This window comes from Chaetodon auriga, chromosome 7 (assembly GCF_051107435.1).
Source record: "Chaetodon auriga isolate fChaAug3 chromosome 7, fChaAug3.hap1, whole genome shotgun sequence".
Taxonomy (NCBI): domain Eukaryota; kingdom Metazoa; phylum Chordata; class Actinopteri; order Chaetodontiformes; family Chaetodontidae; genus Chaetodon; species Chaetodon auriga.
This window is the reverse complement of record NC_135080.1, coordinates 23,807,351-23,832,967: the sequence shown is the minus strand read 5'-3', so window position 1 is coordinate 23,832,967 and position 25,617 is coordinate 23,807,351. Positions and strand designations below refer to the sequence as shown.

The window sequence follows — 25,617 nt, the reverse complement described above, 5'->3', positions numbered from 1 at the left end:
GCTCCAGAATGCTGCAGCCATTCAGCTCATTACGCTTGTACTGAAAACACTTTACAGTACAGACCTGATTTCAAAGCATTACTTCTGGTACTTCTTGGTTTACAAGGCCCTCAATGGTATGGCTCTTAAATTGGCTTCTGACCTGCCCACTGGCTACAGCCCAATCAGGGGAGGGGACAAAATGCAGGTTCCCATAATGTGAATCATAAGATTTTAGGGTGAAGACTGGTCTCTATATGTTAATTAAAACGATGAGTCAAATGAAAGTGAAAGAGGCCGCTCATAGTGATAAACCTGGAGAGAGTTATCACCTGAGTGTGCGTCCGCATTACTGTGCGGTGAGTTTTACCTGTCCGGGCTCAGCTTTCTGTCTTGGTCCACTCTCATAGCGTCATTTTCAGCAGCTGTTTTCAGAGAAAGACAAGAAAAGCTCTTAAAACCCACAGCACGCCGCCTGCTCAGCACCAAGCAGCAGACAGCAGAAGCAGCCACTAGGTGTCGCCCTCGGTGCGACGATCCCAGCCACAGGTTTTTGTTTTCAGCTGTCCTCTGGACCAAGTGAACCCTTCTCTTCTGTGTTTCTAGTTGGAAGCAAACAGTGAGTCACCTCACATGCTGACGGGAGGATTTAGTCTATATAGCCTGTAGGTGCTGCAGCAGTGTTTATTTAAACCCTATAGACGCTTGTCCCACACAGAAAACGAGGATCAGGGCTCCAGTGGGTGGCGGGTCATGGGCCGAATGATCAAATCAGAACAAAGATCCCACTGAGGTTTCGACACTCTTAATGCAGACTCAGACTCTTTCTCTTGTTTGGAAGTGCTTCAAGGCAGAACTGGACAATCTCAAAAGAGTATTATTAATTACAAGCCTAAATAATTGTGTTATCTCTCTACTTTAGAAGTGTATTCACTGTTAATGACATTGAAAAACACGGAAAACATCAAACTACCTTTGAGTGAACACTCATCGACCCTCTGCTTTAAGTCTTTGTGTGCAGCTTTTAAACAGCTCCGTAATTAAACGCGCTTCTCTATTGTCAGACCGACTGCATTGTTTTTGTGTCCCATAATTATCAGCTGTTCTGTCTGTGTCCAAACAGGCCAACTGTTTCCTCAACAAATTTTTAGTATTGAGAAACAACACACATGTAATATTGTCGCGCTCTGATTGGCTGCGGCTGGTCTCTAGCTCAGCCACGGGCCAATCAGGAGCCAGTGTTGTTTGTGCACCGCTTCTGCGCCGCTATAAAGCAGCGATGAGGGATGAGAGGAGAAACAGGGATTCAAAGAAACCAAAGAGACACCCCACATGTGAATCCGCACCGCTGCTCTGTGTGTGTTTGTCGTCGAGGGACGTTTGGACGTGCAGAGGCAGATCTGCGTGAGGACGGAGCGGCTCTATTGTCCCTGAATCCACAGACTCAGGTAGGCTCCGCACCAAGGATGCTCCACACTGCACTTCACCGGAGGAGAGGCTGACTCATATTTGGGCACGTTTCATATCAGGATCCACCATCTCTCAGTGACACACTCTATCTCAGGTATCAGTGTGCAGCAAAGAGTTGTCGGCTCTGAGCCTTTTCCTGTCCGTGTTTCTCTGCGCTCAATGGCTGCAGAGAGGAAACTGAAGCTGCAACAGCCTGCAGCGCTGTTTTCAACTTTAAGTCTATCAGTGTTTTTATCCGCTCAGGCTGTTCCTCCTCCTCCTCCTCTGATCATTGTGTCAATTCTGAGCGTTCATCTCACAAACAGACAAATTAATTCCGATTGGATCGCATGGAGGTGGATTCTAACAGTTCCTTCTGTTGTCATCACCAATGACTTTCTCCGTGTCCCTTTATTTGGCTCTACACGGTGACAACAGTCGAGCGCGTTTTCAGCGCTGAATGAAAGTTAGGATTTCATTTGTAGAGGAAAGCCCGCTGGATCTCACAGAGGCGTTTGTGAGGCAGCAGAGTACCAGATGCGGTTCTTCTGTCCGGAAGCTTTTTGTGTCCAGTTGGCTTTTAGTTAACTGTCTTTGTTTCAGCAGCATGATCCTAATTCCCCGTACTGTTGTTGATACTGAACAGCTGAGCGCCTCTTGCATTGATGCGCGTCAATGTCCTGCGAAATCTTTCCGGAAAAGGTTAGAAATTACCATCAAGATAAAAGCATAAAGATATGTTCACGACATCCAGTTTCTAAGGTATTCAGGACATTTGTCTGTCTCATTCAGGTGTCGCTTTGTTAAAATAACGTCAATCGTCCTGTATCGTTGACATCCATCATTTTTAGTGAAAACACTTATTCTGTAGCCCGGCTGATGCATGTTGTGGTGAGATTTACGCCATTGTACAGTTTCACATCTAATTCTCTGTTTACTCTATAATCTTTTTTTCTTGATTATCGTGGTACATACTTCAAAGTAGGATTGACCTTCGTCTAAGATTTGTGTCTCACACGCCTTGCAAAACAGTCATTAGTCTTTTATTTTGAAACTAGCAACCGGAACACTGTTCTTTTGTTCTGGTTAACTTGACCCTGCGCGAGGAGGGGGCTGGAGATGCAGAGTGGGGTTGGTGGAGGTGGTGGGGGGTGTATTGTGCGGATGATTTCAGTCCAGTTCAGACCAGTTCCAGCGCTGCTCTTCATTCACCGCAATATACTTTGTCTTATTGTTCGCAGTGCGATGATCTGCTGATCAGATCCTAAAAACACACAAAATCCAAGTGAACTCTGGATTGTGAGTGCCATGGCATCTTTATTTTTTACGGTCCTCAGTGCTGGGGGCGATGATTGACATTAAATCCCTGTTCAGACAAAAACATCCAAAACAGTAGAACAGGGTCAAGAGATATTTTTTTGTTCAACACTTTGTGCAACACACGATTCGCGAGTTTTCTCAGTGACTTTTGTTTGTTTGTTTTGATCATATCAGCTGTAATCAACTGATGCAGGTCTTCACTGTTTCCGTACAGCAGAAAGCGCATCTGAGCGGATGTGCAGCAGCTCGAGCGCTGACAGCCGAACAACTCTGAGAGTCTCGCGCCGCGCTGGTTCGAACCGGCTGAAACTCGCGCTGCATTCACGTGCAGTAGAGTTTTCTGGGAATACGAACCGTTTTTTTTCCAAAGCAGCTTTGTCAGGCTCCCCTCACCTATTTGAACAGTCAAAGGTTTTTGTTTGGCTTTTCATACTAACAAAGGAAAATCCAGCACGTAGTCGTTTTCTGTCGATGAATGAATTACAACCGAGTAGTTAGGCCACAGAATTTTTTTTTAATATGTGTGAATTTGTTGACATAAAGATTTAGTTAGCTGGTTGTTGAATTTGGGAATTGAGTCCTAGAATTAAACCCATAATCTCTCAGTTGATGCTTTATGTAAAAGCTCTACATAAACAACATTTTTTGTCAGTAAATACTCCTCTGTATTATTCCCCCACAGGCACTGAATGCAACATCAACCTCACGTGTAGCTGCTGCACAAGCTATGTCACTAGCAGCCAATAGGAGATGATCTGTAAAACCCTCAAGCCAATTAACGGCATCAGGGGGCGGGCGTTTTTAATATTTATAGGAGGGGTTTTGCACCACCGCCTCAGCTGTTTTGTGTTTATGTCGCGTTCCTGAAGACTATCACCGTCATCATCAGACCAGAACAAAGAAATGAACATGGCCCCGGCCCAGACAGTCGTCCAAAACAAGTTATTGAGAAATCAAGCAGCTCTGAATCAGAATCAGCTTTGTTCGTCCAGTGGGGCTATTGTATATGTACACACATGCAAGGTTTAAACATACTGTCAGTGCACGTGCACACAGTTTCAGGACGAAAACAAAGAGATTTTCTGCTGAAAACAAAGACAACAAATCTAAACAAAGATCTGCAAATATATGACTATTATGTACATACAATGGTGAGAACATGTTTATAGTTTATGGTCATATCTGTTATAGTTGCAGTTCCCAGTGAACACCAAAGTGATCAATGAATCATTAGCATCACATGCTATGTACCATAATTTTTCTGTCTTGTGATATTTCACCACAAAACGATCCTTTATATCATGATAATCTTCTCGTCTTGTCTTCCAGGCTCCAGCAGCCTCCCTCACCTCCAGTCAGGCCAGTGAAGTGCTTCCTGCGACCCGCTGAGATGGCGCCCTCCCTGGCCACAGCCTTTTCCCGCCGCTGGTGGATGGCGGTGACGGCGGTCATCGAGAACCTGCTTTTCTCTGCTGTGCTGCTGGGCTGGGGATCCCTGCTCATCATGCTCAAGTCTGAGGGCTTCTACTCCTACCTGTGCCAAGGACCAGGTGAGTCAGCTTTATTTAACAAAGGAGAGGCAGGGAATGGGTGAATTTCAGAAGCAGCAGAACTGAACTGTTTGACCCCATTAATGGAGGAAAGTAACATTTACTCAGTTTCAAGGTACTTGTACTTTATTTGAGCATTTCAGTATTATACTTCTACTCCAATATATACATGTGCTATAGTTACTGATAGCTTTTCAGACTACAATTTCACATGAAAACACATTCATAATAATCTTATAAAGCACTGCATTGTTAAAGATTGAGCCAGTGGCTCCCAGTCTTTTTGGCTTATGACACCTCAGGGGCCCCTTGTCACATTTCAGATGTCTGAGACATAATGATATAAAATCACAGAGGACATTTTACTGCAGAACCACAACTAGTTTTTATACTGTAGGTACAATTTGCTCATAATACAAATATTTTGGTTGATCAAATGAGGAACTGCAATTGTCAGTCCCATTCAGTCTCACTATTACCACTACCTTTACTGCTGCTGCTGCTGCTGCTGCTGCTTCTGACATGAACACATTTGTCATGCAAAGAAGCCACATTTAGCTCATCTGAAGCACTAACAGTCCTGTTTGCTTCCAGTATTTTCAAGCAGCCTCATTCAGGGCTTTGTGGATGTAATCAGAGTTTCAATGGGACATTAATGAGACGACCTTGCATGAGTATCTCTGAGCTGCTGAGAAACCAAAAGCTTTCAACAGGCTGATTGCAACACCCCAGGGTACTTTTTGCTGAATGGGTGTGATGGAATTATGGAGATTTAAGGACACACAAACAAGCTTTTTCCAGAAGTGCTCAGGTTTCACCTTTGAAACAGCCTCAATCTCTCCATATTCCACATTTCTTCTTCATATTATGAAGGAGTTCTGTCCACTCAGGACAGCAACCTTTAGGATGAGCCGCTAGCTGCATATTAGCAAACACACAAGATTCTCATTGATCCAACAGTTTGGATTTCCTCATGGAAAACAAGTCAATATGCCAGAGGCAGGCAGACACGGAACAAGCTTCAAAAGCAGCCATGAAGTGCTCCTGCACAACAAACTGACATTCATCCCTTCATTCTCCACAGTGACTATCACACAGGCTGTTTTCTGACTTCGTCCCTTTGATCCTCTGATTGTGTCTCTGTCTGCGTATTTCTCTCTTTATCTCCTATGAGGGAGCAGTGATGAAAGCCTTGCAGGGTTAATTTGTGCATATGAAGCCTTCTCACACTATCACTTGACCCTGTCTGAGCGCACTGTCATTGTCACTGCACGTCTGTATGAACTGCTTGTAGATCGTTCTCTTTTGTCAGCCTATCAGTGGATACAGCATTGTGTGATCTGCTGTGAATGAAAGCTGATGATCCATTAATGTTGGTGAGGGCAGCCTGTTTATCTGATTGGATTAGGCCTCTATTGTCATTGACTCAGCTCAGTTCTCCAATTTCTTGTCACAGCTTTCTGACCTGCTAAGTGGTGTTAAATCTGGCATTTTGATGTTTACTTGTACAGCTGAGAAGTCTGAAATCAGGTCAAGATGGTGCGGCTGCTTTTTTTGTGTATGTCTTTGCATTTGGGTGCTCTGTAAGGCATCTAACAGGAAATCAGAGGAAAAAGCAACATAAAGTGTCCTTGTAAAGGCTTGCTTCGCTGTTTCTTGACATAGATTTTCAAAGTGTCTGAGCTCTACTGCAGGAATGAGCAACATGCCTCTAAAAGACATTTTTGTGTTTTGACATTGGTAGTGGAGAGCACTGTCTATCACATTAGTATGAATATGAGTATGAAAACCCTCTGCATTCGGCATTTCTCCAGATGAGAGGGCATTCAGGGGTTGAGCTGGCCAGACTACAATTGTCCTGCATACTGTAAAGGCAGTCCACTGTTTGACTGAGGGAATAAAGCACTGTCCCAGAATGTGTTGACGAATGTCACCAAGTGGCACGTCTGATGATTTGCAATAAGAGCCACAGCAGATATGGTGTTCTGGAGACGCTGTATATCAAGTCATTGCATGGGTTATTTGTCCTGCACACACCCTGTTTAAGTTTAACGAGCATGTACATCTCTGAACAATCCAACTTCCTATAAAAGTTCACAGTCTCTTTCTTCGTACACCGTGGCTCTGTTCTCGAGAGCATGTCTTCCTTGTGTTAGTGAAACTGTTGTTGATCAGTTCAGCACAGCCTGCTCCTCCACAGTCAGGTTGTGGTTGCTCTGGTGGTGTGAGGCATATCTGTTTGTCACGCAGCGGAAAGAGGAACGTGTTCCTCAACTTAACTGATTGACTGCTTTCACCTCCCCTTGTCTCTGGACTAGGTCTGTCAGCGCAGTTCTCTCTCTTGCATTCTTGGTTGTTTCTAGATATAAAATGTGTTTTTTCTGTTTGCTCTGTCACTGGAAAAGCTTGTTTGCGGTCAGTGTGAACAGAATGTACGCACATCATTGCCAAAAGAAAACCGTGAAGGATTTGAGTAGCTGAAGGGGCTTGAAAATATGAATCGTTGATTTATGTCTTGTCCTCTTAAATGCTCTGTGTGTATCCACTTGTGTGTTTCACGTTGCCCCATCACTTGACCCCATAACCTTTGCACAATAATGACTGTATCCTTATATAAGCAGCCTGTAATCACCTGGAGCAGAGCCTCTATCTGAAAGATCACCACCTGCTACTTATTTATTGATATAACCACTATTTCATGGACGAGGATCTGACTGCATCATTCCTCCTAACATCCTCTGTGATTACTCTCCTGTCAGTGTGTTGATAATCAGGGTGGGTTGTGTATTGGGGTGCTGTCTGCTGGTAAATAAACGGACCACTTTGAAGCCAAGGAAACAAAGCTGTTGGTACATTCTAGTAATCATTAAACCAGTTGACTCTGTAGGAGGTGAGTCTGTTTGACTTGAGCCTCACGTATAGGAGACACTTATAGAAGATAAGGGAGTGCCATAAAATAGCTAAATTTGATGAAACATATACACAAACGTGTTGACAGGAATGAGAAATCACCCTCTGATGGTCAGCAGGTGTCCAGTGAGCACACAGTGAGGTCCATCAGGATCAACTTTTCACACAAGCTCAAGTCAGCTTTTATACCCGTGACTATATTTGCCTGTGTGTGCACGTGCATGTGTGCACGTGCGTGTGTGCGTATTTGGTCGGGGCTCTTCCCTTATTGACTCTGGTTTGCTGCAGCCATTTGATTAGTCAGCAGCCAAGGCCGCTGGGGGACCGATGTTGCTATCTTCAGTTACTCCCATCAGTCAGCACTTTCAGCTCCAATACACCTCAAATACCAGCCTGAGAAAGTAGAACGCACTATCTCCATATTGACTGAACAGTTTGATCACAAAAGGCTTTTGAACGCTGATACTGATGCCCAGATTTTTGAATTTTAGCCACAATACAACGGTTGTTCCAGCTCTTTAGCCCACACTGAAATATGACAGCAAAGTATTGGGATGAAATTTTATACAGACATTCATGATCCCTGGAGGATTAACCCTAATGCCTAATATATTCACTTCTGCTAGATGCGTTGGCACAAAATTTTGTACAGATATTCATGATTCCCAGAGGATGAACATTTATGAAGTGAAATAGCTTCACAGCTATTGCATAGATTGTCATGGGGTGTAGAACATTCATGATCCCTCCTTTTCCTTAACTTTCCATTTAGCGTCATTATCAGGCCATAATTTCACTTTGTCCACCAATTCATGACTACATACCTGCAAAACTGAAGCTACTCTCGTCAGCCCCAGCTGTACTTTGTGTTTAGTGCTAAGGACATGTTAGCATCCTAACACACTAAGCTAAGATGATAAACAGTATACCTGCTTAACATCAGCAGCATGTTAGCATCGACACTGTCAGAATTTTTGAATGCAGATGTTAGTATTTATCTCAAAGCATATATGCCTCAGTATAGCCTCGCAGTAGCACGGCTACAGTCTTGGTTGACTTTGTGTTCGACCATATTTGAGAAAGAGATAGCTCATACAAGGAATCAATCTTCAGTCTGAGTAAGGTTTATTTGAATAATATGAATCATGGTGGATGTGAATGACTTTCTATAAAAGCCCACCGATCATTATCATGTTAAATCTAAATAGGCCTTTCTGCAGCTGCTTATTTTGTAACACTCTTGAGCTTGAGGCTGCGCACATCCCTTCATGAATGTATGTACCAGCATTAAAACAGCACTGCACTCATCAGATGTTCATTAAGCCACATTACCTTTCACCTACTTATACCCTCACACTTCACGGACTAATTTTCTGCACTAGGATGCATTTAATATGACATAATAGCTTCCTGTTGTTCCTCCAAATTCTCCCCTTTGCCCCGAGGCCAGCGTCAACCCCCCCCCCCCCCCCCCCCCCTTTTACCTTAAGCTGGCTCAACAGAGGCAGAAATCAACATCACACACCCCTTTAAGAACATAGCAGGAAAGCAGATTTTCAGTTCTGTTGTTTATTAGACCAGCTGGGACTTTAGCTGCTGTTGACAACTTGCCCCCAAGACTGAAATGAAGAAAACACTCTCTGATGACTAAGTTCTTTATACCTCCCTCCCTCCTCCAGACATTAAACATGTGCTAACTGCTGAGTCTGTCGCTATTGTTTCCCTGGCAAAAACAAGTCAAGGTGAGTGAGTTGTTTTCCGCCCTGAACCCTCCCCTGTCCCCTGTCCCCTGTCCCCCGTCTGTCTGTTGATAGAGACAGAGTTTCACCAGAGGCAACAGTCTAATAGAGCAGATAGACAAAAATAGAGTCCACATGAACTCAGTGGACTGTGTTTACCAGTGATTCAGCAGGAGGCAGACTGAGCCAGTGTCTGACTGTGTGAAACTGTCACAGAGAGCTCCCCTCCACCATGCAGGGGTGCAGCTGTGACTATTTTTGGCGCTTGTTTACCCTGTATTGTGTTGTTTTCCCTCCAGTTTGTTTACTTGACCTTTAATGAGTCTTCTGGCTTTTCGATCAGCAGCTCAGCTCCAAGAGAGGGAGGGGTGGAGATAATTTCTTATGTTGCTCAAATCTCAAAGACCAACATGATATGAGCTCCCTTTAAATAACACGCAGGCCTTCATTTGAGATCACCTCTAGAACAACAAGTCAGCAGGCTCTTCTAATTTCTAGAACAGAGAAAATGATGGTTTGTGCAGCTCTGAAATGTCAGATGTTTCATATAAAAACAAACTCAAAGCTGAGGTTCACCCTGTTTATCAAAGGGGGATTGTGATGTTTGATGTTTTTCAGCATGCTAACATGCTCACAATGACAATGATAACGAAATATAATGTTTAGCATGTTATGTCTTAGCATGCTAGCATTTGCTAATTAGCTCTAAACACAAAGGACAGCTGAGGCTGATTGGAGTGTAAACAGTTTAGCATTTGGTCACAAATCAAAGTGTCAGACAGATTCAAATGTCCACCTGATGATGGTGCTAGATGGAAAGTTAAGGAATCTCGAGAGGTCTAAGGATTTATCCTGTGGAGACCATGAATGTCTATAAAGTCCAAAAGTTATTGAGATATTTCAGTCTAGACTGAACAGGTAGAGATAAACGTAGGCTACTCATTAACTATAGCTGTCAACTAAATGTAGTGGAAAACACAACATTTTCCATGTATGTGGTAGAGGGTAGAAATATTAATGTACATGAAACACAGCAGTACTGTACAGGGACCAGAACTGTACCTTAGTGCAGTATGAAAGTAAATGTACAGTTACTTTCCACCTATAAAGCACCAAAGTGTTGTGTGCAGATAATGTTATGTTGGAATCACCAGTATAGCTGCAGTGTGCAGCTTTAAGATCAAACATCCGATTAAACTTCAGAGTTTCCTTACCCGATGCTTCACATCCATTTGACGTCCTTCTCTCATTTTCCTCTCCATGCAGAAAACAGCTCCAGCCTCAACTTCACCAACACATCTAAGCCATCTGAGGAGTACCTGGAGATGAATGGCTGGCCCATCTGCAAGGACCAGGACGAGATGCTGAACCTGGCCTTCACCGTGGGCTCCTTCCTGCTGTCTGCCATCACCCTGCCCATGGGCATCGTCATGGACAAATATGGTCCGAGGAAGCTCCGACTTCTGGGGAGGTAAGGCTTGAGAAGGAAAACTGAATCCATTTTCCATTTGATGTTATAAGAAGTTGGACGGTTATGGTCTGTTTGGTTTATTTGTTACTTATTCATTACCCATTGCTTTGTGTTCCCAGTGCCTGCTTTGCTTTCTCCTGCCTCCTCATTGCCTATGGTGCCAGTGATCCCAACAGTAAGTATACTTACACATTTCATGTCACATACATTGTATTAACAGCATGGTATGTTCACTCAGGGCCATACTGCCTCACATACTGCTGCATACAGTCATGTTGCTTTTATAGGTGTGCCATATTGTACAGCACATTTGCCCACAGGCACATACAGTGTCTTGATGCAACAGTGACACTTTAATCAATCAGATGGGATGTGGGAGAGTTGCCTTGTGTCAGCAGACTAACCACATTTGTCACTAATCTGCTCTCCCTCCTACAGATCTGTCTATCCTGATCTTCTTTGCTTTGGCAATGAACGGTTTTGGAGGCATGTGCATGACCTTCACTTCTCTGACGGTGAGTAAGAAAGCTTTACCAGGATTATAACACTTATATTTTCAGAGTGAAGCTGCTTATAGTTGATATTTTGTTTCACTGGTCAAACTCATTTGCTGTGATCAGTGGATTTGTCCAAGGAAGCAAAGCAAATCTGCACTGAGCTTTTTGCTGAGTTCAACTTTGGTCAACTTAGACTTGCAACTTTGTGCTGTGGACCAGTAGCAAACCATCTTGACAGTGCTGACATTTGAGGGAAGAGACACCTGGAGAGTTCAGAATAGCAGAAGCATCATGAAAGCTTGATTCCAAAAAAAAAAAACAAAAAAAAAAAAACTGGGTCGGCGTGTAAGACAAATCAAACAGAATGAGATCATTTGCTAATCCTTTTTGACATATACTCAATTGAGAACAGTGTAAAGACAATGTGTTTAATGTTTGACCTCATCAATTTTGATTTTTGTAAATATATTCTTATTTTGAACTTGTTGCAGCAACATGTTTCAAACAAGTTGGGGCAGGGTCAACTAAAGACTGGGAAAGTTGTAAAATGCTCCAAAAACACCTGTTTGTAACATTCCACAGGTAAACAGGTTCATTGGTGACTGGTAGAAAACCAACTGGAGCAAACAACATCAACATATTTTGCCTGGCTGCAGGATGTTACAGCTGAGCTGTTATGTTAGCAGTCAGCTGGACAGCCAGTCAAAAAACCTGCAGCTAGTTACTATTAGTCACTGAGTTCTTCACACCTATTTTGCAACAATGAGCAAATACATTTCTAGTGACCACTTATGATTCAACACTAAAATGCTTAAAGAGGTTTGCTGTTACTTTATTTAGCAGCTGATGAGTCAAAAAAAGAGAAGAAACATCCTCAACTGGAGGCAGACAACACTGAATGACAGAAAGCCAATTTTAGGAGGGGAAATTAAATGACAGATGGACGGAGGAGTGGATGGGGAGGAAGAAAAGGAGAGAGAAGAGGGAGATGCAGGAGAGTGGATTAGAGCACTGTGCAGTGATAGCATCAGGCACTGGTGGAGAGAGGAGAGGCGGTCAGTGGAGAGAGAGAGAGAGAGAGAGAGAGATGGGCAGAAAGACAGATGCATCAGAGAGGGGGGACATGAGAAAAAATGGATGAGGAGGCACAGACGGCTGAGCAGTTGATAAGAGACCACTGGGAGAAAAGGGTGAGCAGTGATGCGTGGACAACAGAAGAGAGAGGGACGGAGCGGATAAGGAAAGCCAGTGGTCAGGATGATCTCATCAGTCAGAGAAAGTGCTGCATCACAGGAGACGCCACGTGAGAGAGACACAGAGGGAGAGGGTGGTTAAAAGAGAGAGTAATCTATTATTCACTCCTGCACTGCTGCTCTGGCTGGGAGCCAAAAAAAGACCTCTCCTCATTACTATTTCATCTACCCAAGGACACATGGATCATTGGTGTGTGTGTGTGTGTGTCTGTTGACAGTGCGCGTCTACAGATCGTTTTAACGTACAATAGGGTGTGTATTGAAGGTGAGAGTACATACATCGACAAACTGCATCATGGCTGCTAGATCAGGGGTGGATTGTTCAGTTGATGCGTTGCTTTGTTAATGCATGGTGGATATTTCTTTACAACAGCATCGCCTCAACAGTCTGTTGCTCTATCACAAAAGACACCAAGAGACAGGCTGTCGCTGAGGAGACAAACAGGAAGCAGCAACAGGGGAACTGAGTGTGTGTGTTTGCATGTGTCTCTCCACCCAAGCTTCGCTGTTTCCTATTCAGGCTGCCTACTGGGACCCTGACACACACACAAACACACACTCACAAATACACAGAAGTTGCTCAGCTGGTTTCATCCCACTGCAACCCCCTCCAACGCCCCAGTCTTTAGTCTCAGCCTGGTTGTTTTTGTCTTCTCCAGTTTCAGCAGGGCTGGACCTGCACACACACGACTGTCAAAACAGCCTTGTGTGCATGCAAGACTACTGTATGTTACTGTATGTCAGCACTGTGTGTGTGTTGTTTTAGCTGTGGAGAGCCTCTAACCCACAGTGATCTGAGTTACATCTCTCTGCAGGCCTCGACAAATGTTCTGTTTATACTACTGCCTCAGTGAATGCATTTGTGTGTGTGTGTGTGTGTGTGTGTGTGTGTGTGTGTGTGTGTGTGTGTGTTTCAAGGTAAATGTTGGAGGTTTTTGTCTGTGATTAGAGGCTGAACTGCTGTGATAATGTGACATAACATTAAATAATTCTAGGCCTTTTTCTTCCTGGTTTCCCATCATGCTTTAATACTTTGCCTGTGTGATTATGAAGCAGGCATTAAATTACATTCCATCTGGTATTAAAAAGGTCTTAATTTTGGTGAAACCTGAAATCCTTGTGTGTGTGAGAGAGATTGAGATAGTGCCTGTAAGTAATGTTCATTTCTCGAGGAGTACAAAGCTGTGACGCAGCATCTCAGGCATCATGGGTCATTGAAACTCCTCAGGTCAGAGTGACGCCGGCAGATCGCCCAGTTTGTGTGCCTTTTAGTCTTCTGGGACTGGCACCAGGGATTTCTTTATCCTCTCCACCCACCACTGGGCTTTCTTTCTTTGTCTCGCCTCCTTTCTTGCTACCTCTAATGAGCTCAAAGTGGACCGTTTGGCTCTTGCCCCCTTTTCCATGTTGTTTCATCTCTTATCTATCGTTGCTTGACTTCCTCGTTCCCTCCTGTGGATGCACACTCAGCACTCAGTGTCCTGGAGATGGAAAACAGGGAGTGAAGCTGAGGAGAAGAGGAGGAGGCGGGCTGGGTGCTTAATTCCCTCTCTGCTCTTCATTCCTTCCATTCTGTACATGTAAACAGCTTCATGTTACAGAGAATCTCTCCTCTTTCTCAGGAAACAGGCCCCCTCTACATGCACACATATAGAAATACAGTATGTCCACACCCACAGGCGGATGCGAAGCTCCTCCTCTTGTTCTACGGCTCCTTTGGCACATGTTGTAGCCACCTCTGTTTCCTGGCCAGTCTGAAGCGCTGCTTGATGTCCTAATCTACTTTCTCTCTGATGCCTCGTAATGTTTATTTCCTCTGTTCTCAATCCCTTTTTTTCTGTGTCACTGGACCATCTGGGAACACTCTTACAAGCCCACTTATCATCTGACTGGTTCGCTGCGTGATACAGTAAACAAACTGGCCATTGATGTGGTTTTTAGTTGAGAAATATGCTCTGCACATTTCTCCCCTAATGACTGAAATGTTTAGTTCTGGCTGAAGGAGAAACAAGGAGTGATTTCTTGTTCTACTCTGTGAAGGGATGAGAGCAAAATTCAAGTAAGATCAGCAGACTATTTTTACCACGCTGGATATGGCAGGGTGAGATGGAGGAAGAACAGTATATGCTCTGTTTACTGCACATGAGCACATGTAATGAAGGAGGGGAGATGTGGGGAAGAAAGACGGACGCCAAAGGTCGGAGTTGTTCAGTAATTTGAGATCCGAGCCAGCCAGAGTGGCAGGCGCTGATATCAGACCCATGTGGATGTGGCTTTGTGTAGTGCTGTGAATGTCTGTTCCAGGTGGTTGCTGGATCCAGGTTTTAGGGTTTTCTGTGCTGCTGGAGTGAATATAAAAAAAGGGGTCTTAATACTCATTCAGAGACATCTCCACCCTCCTAGTGGAAACACTCTTGTGGGTTTTTTTTTTACTTTTGGCATGAAAGTCAGCTGGTTTCAGTCCAAAATCCATCAAGCTCAGCCTTAAAAATTATTGCACTCCTAATGGGAGGGTGTAAAAGACGACGTCAGGTCGATGGAGGTATGCAATGGGGTGTTCGTCAGCTGGTGTTTGCTAATCATACAGCCCACTTGGCTGCTCTTTATGACGGATTGAGTCCTATCCTGTGCGTCAGGACAGGACCGGTCAGAGCTGGTTCTCAATGGTCCAGCAGCTGAAGTTTCCACTTGCTGCAGCAAACCCTCTTCCTCCTTTCATTTCTCTGTTCTTTCCTCTCGAACGGCTCAGTCTAGTTTCCTCTTTTCCTCCCCCCTCTGCCTGACTTCAGGCTCAGCATGTTTTCTCACTCTCTAGGCCTCCTGGTCACCTCAGTTTCTGCCTGTTCCATTTCCATTTTCAACACTCAGCACGCACTCTTATCCAGACTGACCAGCAAAACACGTGCAAAACTGCCGGATGGCCAAAAAGTGAGAAACATTTAACTAAGCGAGTGTCTAAACTGGTTAGCAATAAGTCAGATTTGAGTTCATTCACAGAACAGTACATCTTTATTCAAACTTATCTTACACCTGGCTGAATACATTTAGGCCTACATGTTATTACATTCAGATCATATACCCAATGAAGAGATAAGGGTTAAGGTAAGACAGAACCTAGACTGTGGAAAAGATGTCAGTCTTGCCGATAAAACACTCATTATGTGTAAGTGGGTCACATGCTGCACAGTGTACACAGCGTTCATCTCCCTTGCCCACACTGATAATATTCAGCACTGTCACGCAAACGAGATCAATCCATGCTGTACAGGTTTCGACAGGCCCATGTGTTTGCTCACAGAAAACATTACTAAAACACATTTAACAGTATTAACTAGAGTCTACAGCCATGCTAGCAGCTCTGTGAGGCTGTACCCAGACACACAGTGGTGCTTTGAGCGAAAATGCTGATAATGACAAAGCTAACATACTAATGTTTAGCAGGTCTAGTGTTTACGGTATTCACCATCCGAGTTAAGCATGTTAGCATGCTACCATTTATTTTCTTTATTTACGAAATGGTGTCTGACAGGTTTATCATTCCAACAGCAGGAACGAAGCATACAAAGATAAAGAAATACATGTAAAAGGCAAACTTGAACAAAATAAAATGCATTGCATACGGCTCTAGTTCTCGCAGCTTAAGAGTTCAGTGCAGTATTTTAGTGCGTCCACGAAGGATTTGAAGAAAGTAAGGTCGAGTGTCTGTTTTGCAAATTTGCTGCCACATAACATTTCTTAATTAACAGGTTGGGTTAAGTGAGTTCAGCGGGTTTAACCAGCTTCACGCTTCTCTGAGAAGCCCTTTCAAAAGCTGTTCTTTTATTTGTAAATCCAGGGACATTTAAAAGCACTTACATTGTTCCAGGACATTTTGGCAGTAGCCCAAGAACTCTTTGAATGTCTAGATTGCGTTAAAGAGATTTTGACTGTTTGTTTTTTGCTTGTTTTGTTCAGTTAACAGTTCAGTTCAAGTTTGGCTTCCTGCACACATTCAAGTTCACCCATAATCCTGAACAAAAACAGTGGTGCTTGTATTGAAAACTGTCACCTGAATACTGTTCAAACAAAACCCTGAAATGCATCCAATTATTGATGAACGCATAAAAAAAGAATAAATGCATTAAAAAATGTGCACCTGCCTCTCACCAAACCCTGCCACCCCACCCTGATCTCTTATCTCCAGGTGACTGCTCTGAAGCTAAAATAGACCTTAAGTGGCTGTCAAAACACTGAGCCCATCTGTGTGTGTACCCTGCCACTATCTGCATGGATACACTGTAACCACAGTGCTAACAAAAGAGCCATTCATGGGAGAGGCAACACTGAGTTCGATGGTGCCTGTTATTATTTTAAACAGCTATCTACACACATGACTGCTCTCAGTCTTTTCCTTCACTGCTTCCCCTGGAGATAAACGTACTGACTCTTATATTTGTAATGTAATCAAGGTTAGGGCACAAGTAGAGGTATTTAGGAGATTAACAAAGGCTGTGTCGAATGAGGTAGAACAAGAGGAAATTTCCAAAACAACCACTGGAAATGCCTCTGATAAGGATCAGTCTGAGGTGTCTCAGCAACTATAAAATGGATTGCCATGAAATTTGGTTTAGACATTCATGGTCCTCAGAGGATTAATCCTCGTGACACTGATGATCCCCTGACTTTTTAAAGGATTTCTCGAGCGTAAGACAGCAGGATTTCTACCCAGAACATGACAGAAAATATAGTTTTGTTATATACCTTGCAGGTTTTCCTAAATATCACCTATAGGGTCAATTTCGCAATCATCGTGTCTGTTATCTTGTGACAGTTGTGTGTTGTGTCTGTGTGTCTGAAGGCACAGCTGGGTCTTTGTCCTCTGGTGTTAAACAGTGATAAACTCACCCGTCTGCTTGACTGACGTGCTATTGACTCGTCCTACAAAAACGCTGTTACCTGCTCCTCCCATCAGCACACTCACATTAACTCTATCCTAACATTACTGAACCCTGTAATTCCTACTTCTTCTTTCATGATTAGCTGACAAACCGGTTTGTGACATGTTTTTGGGGAACAATGGTGTCAGCAGCTGACTGTGACTCAGACCTAGTAACCCAGAGAAGCTCCCGTGTGATGTAATGCCTCGATCAGCCCAATGCTCAGCATCACAAGGGCTAGATGTGGTTTTTATTCTGGTTTGGGCACGCTGCTGCACAAACAGACGGTTTGAGGTTTTTTTGCTCTGGCACTGCGCCGTTCACTCACATGATTTTGTTGTCTTCTCCCACTCACCCGTGTGTTTGCATAAACTATTGCCAGTGGCAACAGTGCTGCTTCCAAATGAACCTATTCCCAGAGTGAATAAATAAGCCCGGGTGTATTAGTGGGAGAGACGCCAAGGAGGTGAATGACAGAGTGGGACTGGCTCACCCACACTGCAGCCTTTTTCCTTTGTATCTGCACAGAGTATCTGGAAGCGAATGAGGAAATTGTGCATTTGAACTTGTGACCACGAGAGTGTGTGAAAATTATTGGGGTGGTGAGTGAAACTGAACCTCATGTATCACTCCCATTGCCAGGGTTATGAATGTTTCCCTCTCCACAACATGTCAAAGTAATTGAGCAAATTGTTTCAAATTGTTACAAGGGGACAACTTGTTTTATCATCTGTGTTAAGTGATCATTTTCATACTCTATAGCACAACCAGTTCTGTCCAAGATTTTCCCCTTAAAAGAGCTCTTGCAAAAGACTGGACATGAAAAATGACCCATCATCACAGGCTAGAGGATCAGGAAGTGATAGAGCGACATTGGGGAAATGTGAACCTGTTGACTCTGCAGAGCTTTCAGGGCCTTGATTCGTCATGACCACACCAAATCTGCTGAGCAGACACAAGCTGAGCTGGTCATTTGCGTCTCCCCTCCTGTCTTCTACACAAACTGGGCCAAAGGTCGCCCATCTTACCCCCGGTGTTGTCAGTCAGTCAGCCTCCTCCTGGAAAGTGTCATAACTGGATTCTTCCAGTTGAGCGCTGCTACAGTGGAGAAGGACTGTAGGAATTCGGGGCTGTTGTTATTTTGGCTGTCATGGCAGGGGCATAGTGATTTTTGTAGGTCACCTTTGGTCCAATTAATCTGGGGAGTGACGTCTGTCTGGGGTGAGAGGGTTCAAGCAGCTGCCTAACAAGCTGCACCCCTGTGGTTAGCGCAGCAGCCGGATGGACAGATGAGTACAATGGCAGGGGAGGGGAATTCTAAGTACAGTTTTGCTATTTATGACCCATAATAATGTTACACCCGAATTTTTAACTTCCTGCCCCCACTCTTTCACCACAGTCCCACTTCAACTGTTATATCCTCCCCTCCATGTTAGAGCTATATGTTCTCCAGATGGCATAGATTAAACATCACACTGACAGAGAGCATAAACCTCCCAGCCACATGTTGCTCTCTCTCACGTGTTTTTGACTTCTCGAAGAACGTTATTTACTGTTTGTTCCCTAGTTGAGAACGCTGTGTGCTTTTGTCTGGAGTTGAAGGATGAGGGTCATTACGCAAGGCATTTCTGTCTCTGCTCTGCTTCAAATGCTGGAACAAAAACAGTGCAGGAAACATCCTGTTGCAGACAGTAGAGGTGGTACTTCATACCTATCAAACTGATCAAGAGTCAATAATGTAGAGCATTGTGCTGAAGGCAAAAAAACCTCCTTGTTCCACCACTACAGCACTGACGTCATACACACTACACACAGAAAGCTTTTATGTCTTCTTCCCAGTGAAATTCGAGACCAGTTCGTGCTTTTGCATGTTGTGTTTGAAAGTGGATAATTGATTTTACTCCTTGAAGCTCCAGGCTAACAGTGTTTCACAGTGATGTCAATAATATTCAGATGCCATAACAAGGTCACAATCCAGATTGTCCGTTGTGTTTCAGTGAGTCTTCAGGCGTCACATGTTTGTGTGTTTACACAGACTCGCTATGCATTATGTTAAGTTAGCAACCTAACCTGTCCTTTCTGCTCTCCATAGCTCCCAAACATGTTTGGAGACCTGAGGTCGACCTTCATCGCTCTGATGATTGGCTCCTATGCCTCCTCTGCTGTCACTTTCCCCGGCATCAAGGTAACATTCAACTTGCACAGTCAGTCAATCATCAAAGTCTTGAGTTGCCCCAAAACAGTCATGAATTTGTCGTCATTCATCAGATAAGGATTTCTCCTAAAAGACGATGCTCTAACATTAACTCGGAATGAATAACACCGCTACCACAGAATGGGATATTGATTCTCCATTATGATGTGTCTGTTTGGGTGCCGTCTGCCCGCCTGTAGGTGATCTATGATCTGGGCGCCACCTTCATCACCATCCTGATGGTGTGGGCCGCCTGCGCCTGCCTTGTCTTCCTCAACTGCTTCGTCAACTGGCCTCTGGAGCCGTTCCCTGGCCCAGAGGACATGGATTACACGTAAGACAGATGGACACAGTCACTCTCACACTCACACAAAGGCATTTAACATTTCTGTGGCCTCAAGCTATCATTGTTCAGCAGCCACACTAGTGCTTTTAGCTAACCTCAGGTTATACCTGCTGTAAATGGATTCTGACTGAGCCCAGACCAGGCCTGCATTCTTCACAGAGATCACTGCATTACCGCATATACACATGTAGATAGCATAGACATGCATGCTCAGACACTCATGCACAGTAAATCCCTGTGTAAAGACAGGAAAGACCATAAAACCAGATGATCTGCTGGCTTTGCTCTCAATCACCTGGATCCTTTCTTTCATACCGTCTTTCCTCTCCTGACATTTTTTTCCTTCTATCCTGTTTTTCTCCTCCTTTCATTTGACGCTCTCTCCATGCTCTGTATTTTGTGCTCACAGCCACCTTTCACCTTCTCCTCTCTTTCCCTCAGGGTGAAGATCAAGTTCAGCTGGCTGGGCTTTGACCACAAGATCACAGGGAAGCAGTTTTACCGTCAGGTGACCACCGTGGGGCGCCGTCTCAGTGTCGGCAACTCCATAAAGCAGCAGCACCAGCCGACCAAAGACCTGGCCACGCAGGAGGCCAACAAGCTCTGCCTGTCCACCGTCGACCTGGAGGTCAAGTGCAAGGCCAAGCAGGAGAGTAAGTCTGAAACAAAGAGGTCCAACGGTCCGTACTGCCAGGAATATGTTGTCGGGTAGCAGTGAAAGTCAAAGTGGAAAAAAGTGGAAATCTTAAAGCTGAAGTTGAATCAAAAAAATGTGTTGCTTGGTTTGAGTCCATTCACAGCTTTTTTTCTGTGGTGTTTGTTGCCATCTGATCATCAAAGCTGGGATCCCCAACATGGCACTGAGAGAATGTGTCTGTGTGTGTGTGTGTGTGAGAGAGGGAGAGCAAATCCAAATGGTGAAACAGAGCTGCTTTTCAGAATCACTGATAAGTCAGCGTAAGTGTGCTCAAATGATCCAGTCTTGAGCAGAAGCAGTCCCACTATTTGTTGTTTTCCCTTTGCCAACTTATGAATATTCATCTGAGCAGCTCAAGAGCCATTCTGCTGAGTGAATGAACTGGGCAGGAGAGCAACTCTGTGTGCCAGATTGTCTGAAAGCTCTGTGACGGACAAAGGCTCTCCAGACAACAGTCCATGACAGTCCTGTGGAGGAAAAGTGATACGAGCACTTTATAAAGGTCTCCACTGAGGAAGTTGAGACCTTTTTCTTTCTCTTACACACATGATTGTAACATTATGAGTATCACAGTTAGAGTGAGGGAATATGTTTTTACAAAATTCAGTAGTGTTAATATTTTTATAGTTGATAATATAACTGATAATACGGTCTTTAGTACAGTAATCAAACTGATGTTTAAAGCAATAAACTGATTTCCATATTTCCAATACATAAGCCCAAAGTCTTCATATATATCAAAAACACCCTTTCAATGACAAATTTTGTTAGTATTTTATTAAACCTTACTCAGTGTTACTCATTAGACAGCAGAATTTTGAAGACATGATAAGATCTTAAATGACAATTTGATTGAGCTGAAAGTTAAAAAACACGGCCTAGTCAGACTCTGATGGAAAGTCAATACAAAACTCTGGCCAGCAAAAATATAATTCTGCTGCAGAAATACTAAATCCCCTAAATTTATTTTGATTTAAAGCTGCACAGTTCAAATTAATAGCTGTGTAATGTTAAAGGTGTCACTCATAGTGTCAAAACCACAGAAAGTGATCACCTGACTCTGTCTAACCACTGTGCTCTAGAGAACATTGTAACCTCTTTTTGTCTGGCTTTGCTAGTCTCATTGACCTTGTTTCTAGCTGCAGTCGGCAGCTGTTACGTGTAAAAAAGCTTTCACCAAGATGTCAATACTGAAAATTTTCCTAAGGAGCAGGTGGAGACCAAAACATAGCTTAAAGGAGAGTGAATTCAAAAAGTGACAATGCAATATGCCAGTATTGTATTTTCAGCTTGTTCTGTTTCTGTGGCACACAAAAATCAATTAATACAGCTTTAACTTAATTGTTTTTACTGAAAAATCAGTCACATTTAGAATTCTTGAACACAATGAAGATGAGAGGCAGCCTTAAAACGACCTGTCATGTGTTATATTCGTGTAATTGAAGCATATAAAATCCTCATTCCCACATTCCCACAATCAATACAGAGGACATCAGTGTTGTGTGGTAGCTTTAGCCTTGGTAAAACTGCTAACTTTCAGTGTACGCATATACACTTACTGTATGTCAGGGCCTGACCTACATCTGCACAAAAGGCACAAGCACCCCTTCCATCTCTGTACCATCCCTTAAGTGCCCTCTTACCTCTGCCCTACATCCATGCTAAGCTAACCTCCGTTACCCCTACACCTTCAAGCCTCCTCAAGCCCTAATGGCTCTCCTACATTGAGGTCAGGGACTCCCAGTGGGTGGGGGCTGGTCACTCCCCTCTCAGGCTCTTTGGTACCAAATGGACCGTAGAATTGGTTCGGACCCTGTTCTTAGAAAAGCCGCTCAGCAGGTGTTTGGCACGCTGGCAGGGAGCCCTGGAGAAGCATTGTTGTGGTTTGAGGGCCAAGCATCAGCCGGCTCGAGCGTGTGTGTGTGTGTGTGTGTGTGTGTGTGTGTGTGTGTGTGTGTGTGTGTGTGTGTGTGTGTCTGTTGCTGTATGTGTGTGTTTTGAGTGCAGTCAGGATGCTCATGGTTGGGTTCATAACAGCTGGACATGTTCCATCTGTCAGGAGCTTTAAAGAGGCCCATGTGACACACTCACACACAAACCTGTTTCCCCTCTCATTCCTCTCTAATTTGGTGGCAGCTGTAGAGGTTGTAGAGTATTTATTTTTCTTTCTTTTCCTCTTGTCTCCTGAGATCTGAAAGGTTTGATTTCAATTTGAACAGATATTGTTCTTTTATTCTGCCATCAGTGACAAACACAAATCATGTAGCTGTACTGAAACGCTCATTGTGGCCACAGTTTACTAGTTTGGTATGTAAATTAGATTTTGAGCCAGCGCTGAAGATAAACAGATAAAGTCTTGTTTCTAATTGAATGCTTAGATTTTTTTTGTCAAAATGAACAACATGCTGTATATTTTTTCATCTCAGCCTCTGCTTTGAGTCTTGAGCATAATGGTTGTCTTTTCATGGCATCATGGCTGTGGAGTATCAAAGCAGCAAAATGTCTGGACAGTTATTGATGGATTGCCATAAAGACAGACAGACTGAATGTCTGTACCAATTTCTGCCTCTGAGAATAATTACTCTCCTGACTTTTCATTTTTTTTGTGCTAATTAGCGAATGTATTTTGATCATAGGGAGACACAGATAGGGAGTTAATATCGATTTATAAAAACGTGCTTCAGAAACATTCTAGTACCTTGCAAGCATGACCTGGTACCAAACAATTCTCTTAATTAAGCCATGGCTGGATACCTGTTGTTCTGGGTAATAAACCCATCTGCTCCATCTGTGCACCAACAATTAATTGGTTTGTCCAGCGCTTCACCATATGGACAGTTGTGTCCAATTTCCATTTATATTCACAGCTTTGATTAATGATCAACTTTTCCGAGAACCCACCTTTCTTTGAATCCCCCAGTGCACTCAGCTTCTCAGGCAGGATAAGACAAGTTAGCGTGGCACACTATTTAGATGACTATCTCTTCCCTCCATCTTAGCAGCGGACTGACCCTGGTTTGGAAGCAGATTGGTGCTGTTTTCTATGATATGAAAAGAGATTAGAAAGTGAAAACAGACAGAAAATCTTCTGTAGGAACGGGCAGGCTTGGGCTTGTAGCCATTTCTGTAAGTTCAGTGCTGCTGCTGATTTACCTGCAGACTGTGAGCTAAACCCAGAGGACAGTTCTGTGTTTTATTAATGAACAATGTGTTGTTGCTTTTTGCCACACTATAGCTATGTCAGCTGTTATTGTGGTCCACCTCATTGGTCCACACTCAAATATGTCAATAACTGTTGATGTATTAGCCAACTGATTTGATCTAACCCTGACTGTAATCACCTCTCCTTTCATTTCCTCTGCAGCTCCGTCCTTCATGAAGAGCATCTTCAGTCCCATCTTCTTGCTGAGCCTCATCACCATGTGTGTGACCCAGCTGCGCCTCATCTTCTACATGGGAGCCATGAACACCATCCTGGAGTCCCTGACAGATGGAGACCTCAACACAGGTGTGTGTTGCTGCTGGCACATAATGGATTAACCTGTATATGAAAACGCATATGGTGTTCTGTGAATGGTTGCTGTCTTTAACATCTGACCACAGATACTCAGCTGTGTTGCAGTGGATGCTCACCTCTCCTCAAGACTGTTTTCCTCTCTCTCAAACCTAACAATCCTCTCTCTCAGCTGCTTTCTGCTCAGCTAAACCGTCTTGTTGTTTGTTGCTAACACAACTGTCTTTTCTTTGTCTGTTTGTCTCTCTTGCTCTGTCTCTTTTCCTATCCATGCTGGCTTCATGCTGCTGTTATAGTGGAGAAGATGCAAGTGGGTAAGAGACCTCAGGATAAACTCCCAAAGATCTAACCGCCTCACTTCTTCAGCCATTCTCCTCACCTGTCTGTCCACTTAATGTTTGCTTGTTCAATGTGCATCACCCTCTAAACTGTTCACAAATGCTCAAAAAATAGCACCAAAACGTAAAAATAACTCTGTGTCTGTACTGTCTTCTGTCTCTCAGTGAGTGTCTACACATCCATCTTTGGTGTGCTCCAGCTTTTGTGTCTGGTCACCTCTCCTGTGATTGGCTATGTCATGGACTGGAGGCTCAAAGACTGCGAGGATGACACTGACAAGTGTGCCAAGAGGTGAGGATGCACACACAAACATGCACAGGAGATTGGAAAAGAAGAAGAAAAAGCAGAAGCTGGGGAAAAAAAGCCTGACTATTTTTTTTATTCTGTTTCATTAGGGAGCCTGGTCAGCCCCGTCGGCCTGACAAACAGATTCAGAAGATCATCAACGCCACCAGAGCCTTCATCTTCACTAACCTTCTCCTGGTTGGCTTTGGAGTCACCTGCATCGTCCCTAACCTGCCCCTCCAGGTACGCAAACACACACAGGATAGACAAGTATGTTTAGTCTTTGAAGCTGTTCAGGACACACATTTCCCAACATGTGCTGCTGAAGCCCCCAGTCTCCTCACAGAGAGGGTTAACACTGCAGAGAGAGGAAGGCAGACATAAACATGACGTTAACAGGAGACTCACATGGCAATGCAGCTCCTGACACTTCTTAGTATTTTACTGACACCTACTGGGCAAACAAGTCATTGCATGTTATTTACTCATTGTGAATCTCATTTATCAAAGATGAAAGCCATCTTTCAGTGAGGACGCACCAGCTGTGTGTTCTGACCTGGTGCTTAATGGAAAATGTGTCTGTTTTTTCCACTTTTCTCCTCCTCTTCAGATTCTGTCTTTCATCCTGCACACTATTGTCAGAGGGTTCATCCACTCTGCGGTGGGAGGCCTCTACGCTGCTGTGTAAGTGTGTTCAAAAGAGAACAATACACAATGATACTGTATAGGACCAATTATTTGGTACATAAACTACATGACGAAAAGTATGTGGACACGCAATCATTACACTTTGTGATAGTTGAACATCCCATTCCAAAAGCACAGGCTTTAATCTGGTGCTATAACAGCTGTAGCTTGTAATGTATGTGTGTGTAGTTTTAATTGGACTGGCTCCAGTTTAATTTGAACCTCATCACCCCAGAGTACCACCCCAAAACCTCGGATTAGTTATGAAACCTGTTTGAATTTACTATCTGAGACATGTTTTTGTCCTGTGCAGGTACCCGTCCTCTCAGTTTGGCAGCCTCACAGGCATGCAGTCCCTGATCAGCGCTCTGTTCGCCCTGCTTCAGCAGCCTCTCTTCATGGCCATGGTGGGACCCCTGAATGGAGACCCCCTATGGGTAAGATGGCATAATATATGGACATAACTGAGTA

The 25,617-nt window shown here is 43.8% G+C and overlaps 1 protein-coding gene across 2 annotated transcripts in view; it reads left to right on the top strand.

Annotated features, from left to right (window-relative positions):
• Positions 1 to 1,226: 1,226 nt before the first annotated feature.
• Positions 1,227 to 25,617, top strand: part of LOC143323234 (large neutral amino acids transporter small subunit 4-like) — a 28,795-nt gene continuing 4,404 nt past the window's right edge. The window contains exons 1-14 of one of the 2 annotated variants that reach the window (XM_076734976.1): positions 1,227 to 1,427; positions 4,078 to 4,298; positions 10,214 to 10,418; positions 10,538 to 10,593; positions 10,857 to 10,933; positions 19,177 to 19,269; positions 19,479 to 19,612; positions 20,066 to 20,277; positions 23,686 to 23,829; positions 24,132 to 24,149; positions 24,339 to 24,465; positions 24,570 to 24,702; positions 25,070 to 25,143; positions 25,460 to 25,583. In XM_076734976.1, the coding sequence (XP_076591091.1) occupies positions 4,139 to 4,298; positions 10,214 to 10,418; positions 10,538 to 10,593; positions 10,857 to 10,933; positions 19,177 to 19,269; positions 19,479 to 19,612; positions 20,066 to 20,277; positions 23,686 to 23,829; positions 24,132 to 24,149; positions 24,339 to 24,465; positions 24,570 to 24,702; positions 25,070 to 25,143; positions 25,460 to 25,583 (1,557 nt within the window). In that variant the 5' untranslated portion in view covers positions 1,227 to 1,427; positions 4,078 to 4,138. The remainder of the gene's footprint in view (positions 1,428 to 4,077; positions 4,299 to 10,213; positions 10,419 to 10,537; positions 10,594 to 10,856; positions 10,934 to 19,176; positions 19,270 to 19,478; positions 19,613 to 20,065; positions 20,278 to 23,685; positions 23,830 to 24,131; positions 24,150 to 24,338; positions 24,466 to 24,569; positions 24,703 to 25,069; positions 25,144 to 25,459; positions 25,584 to 25,617) is intronic. The other variant, XM_076734977.1, reaches the window with a different exon arrangement.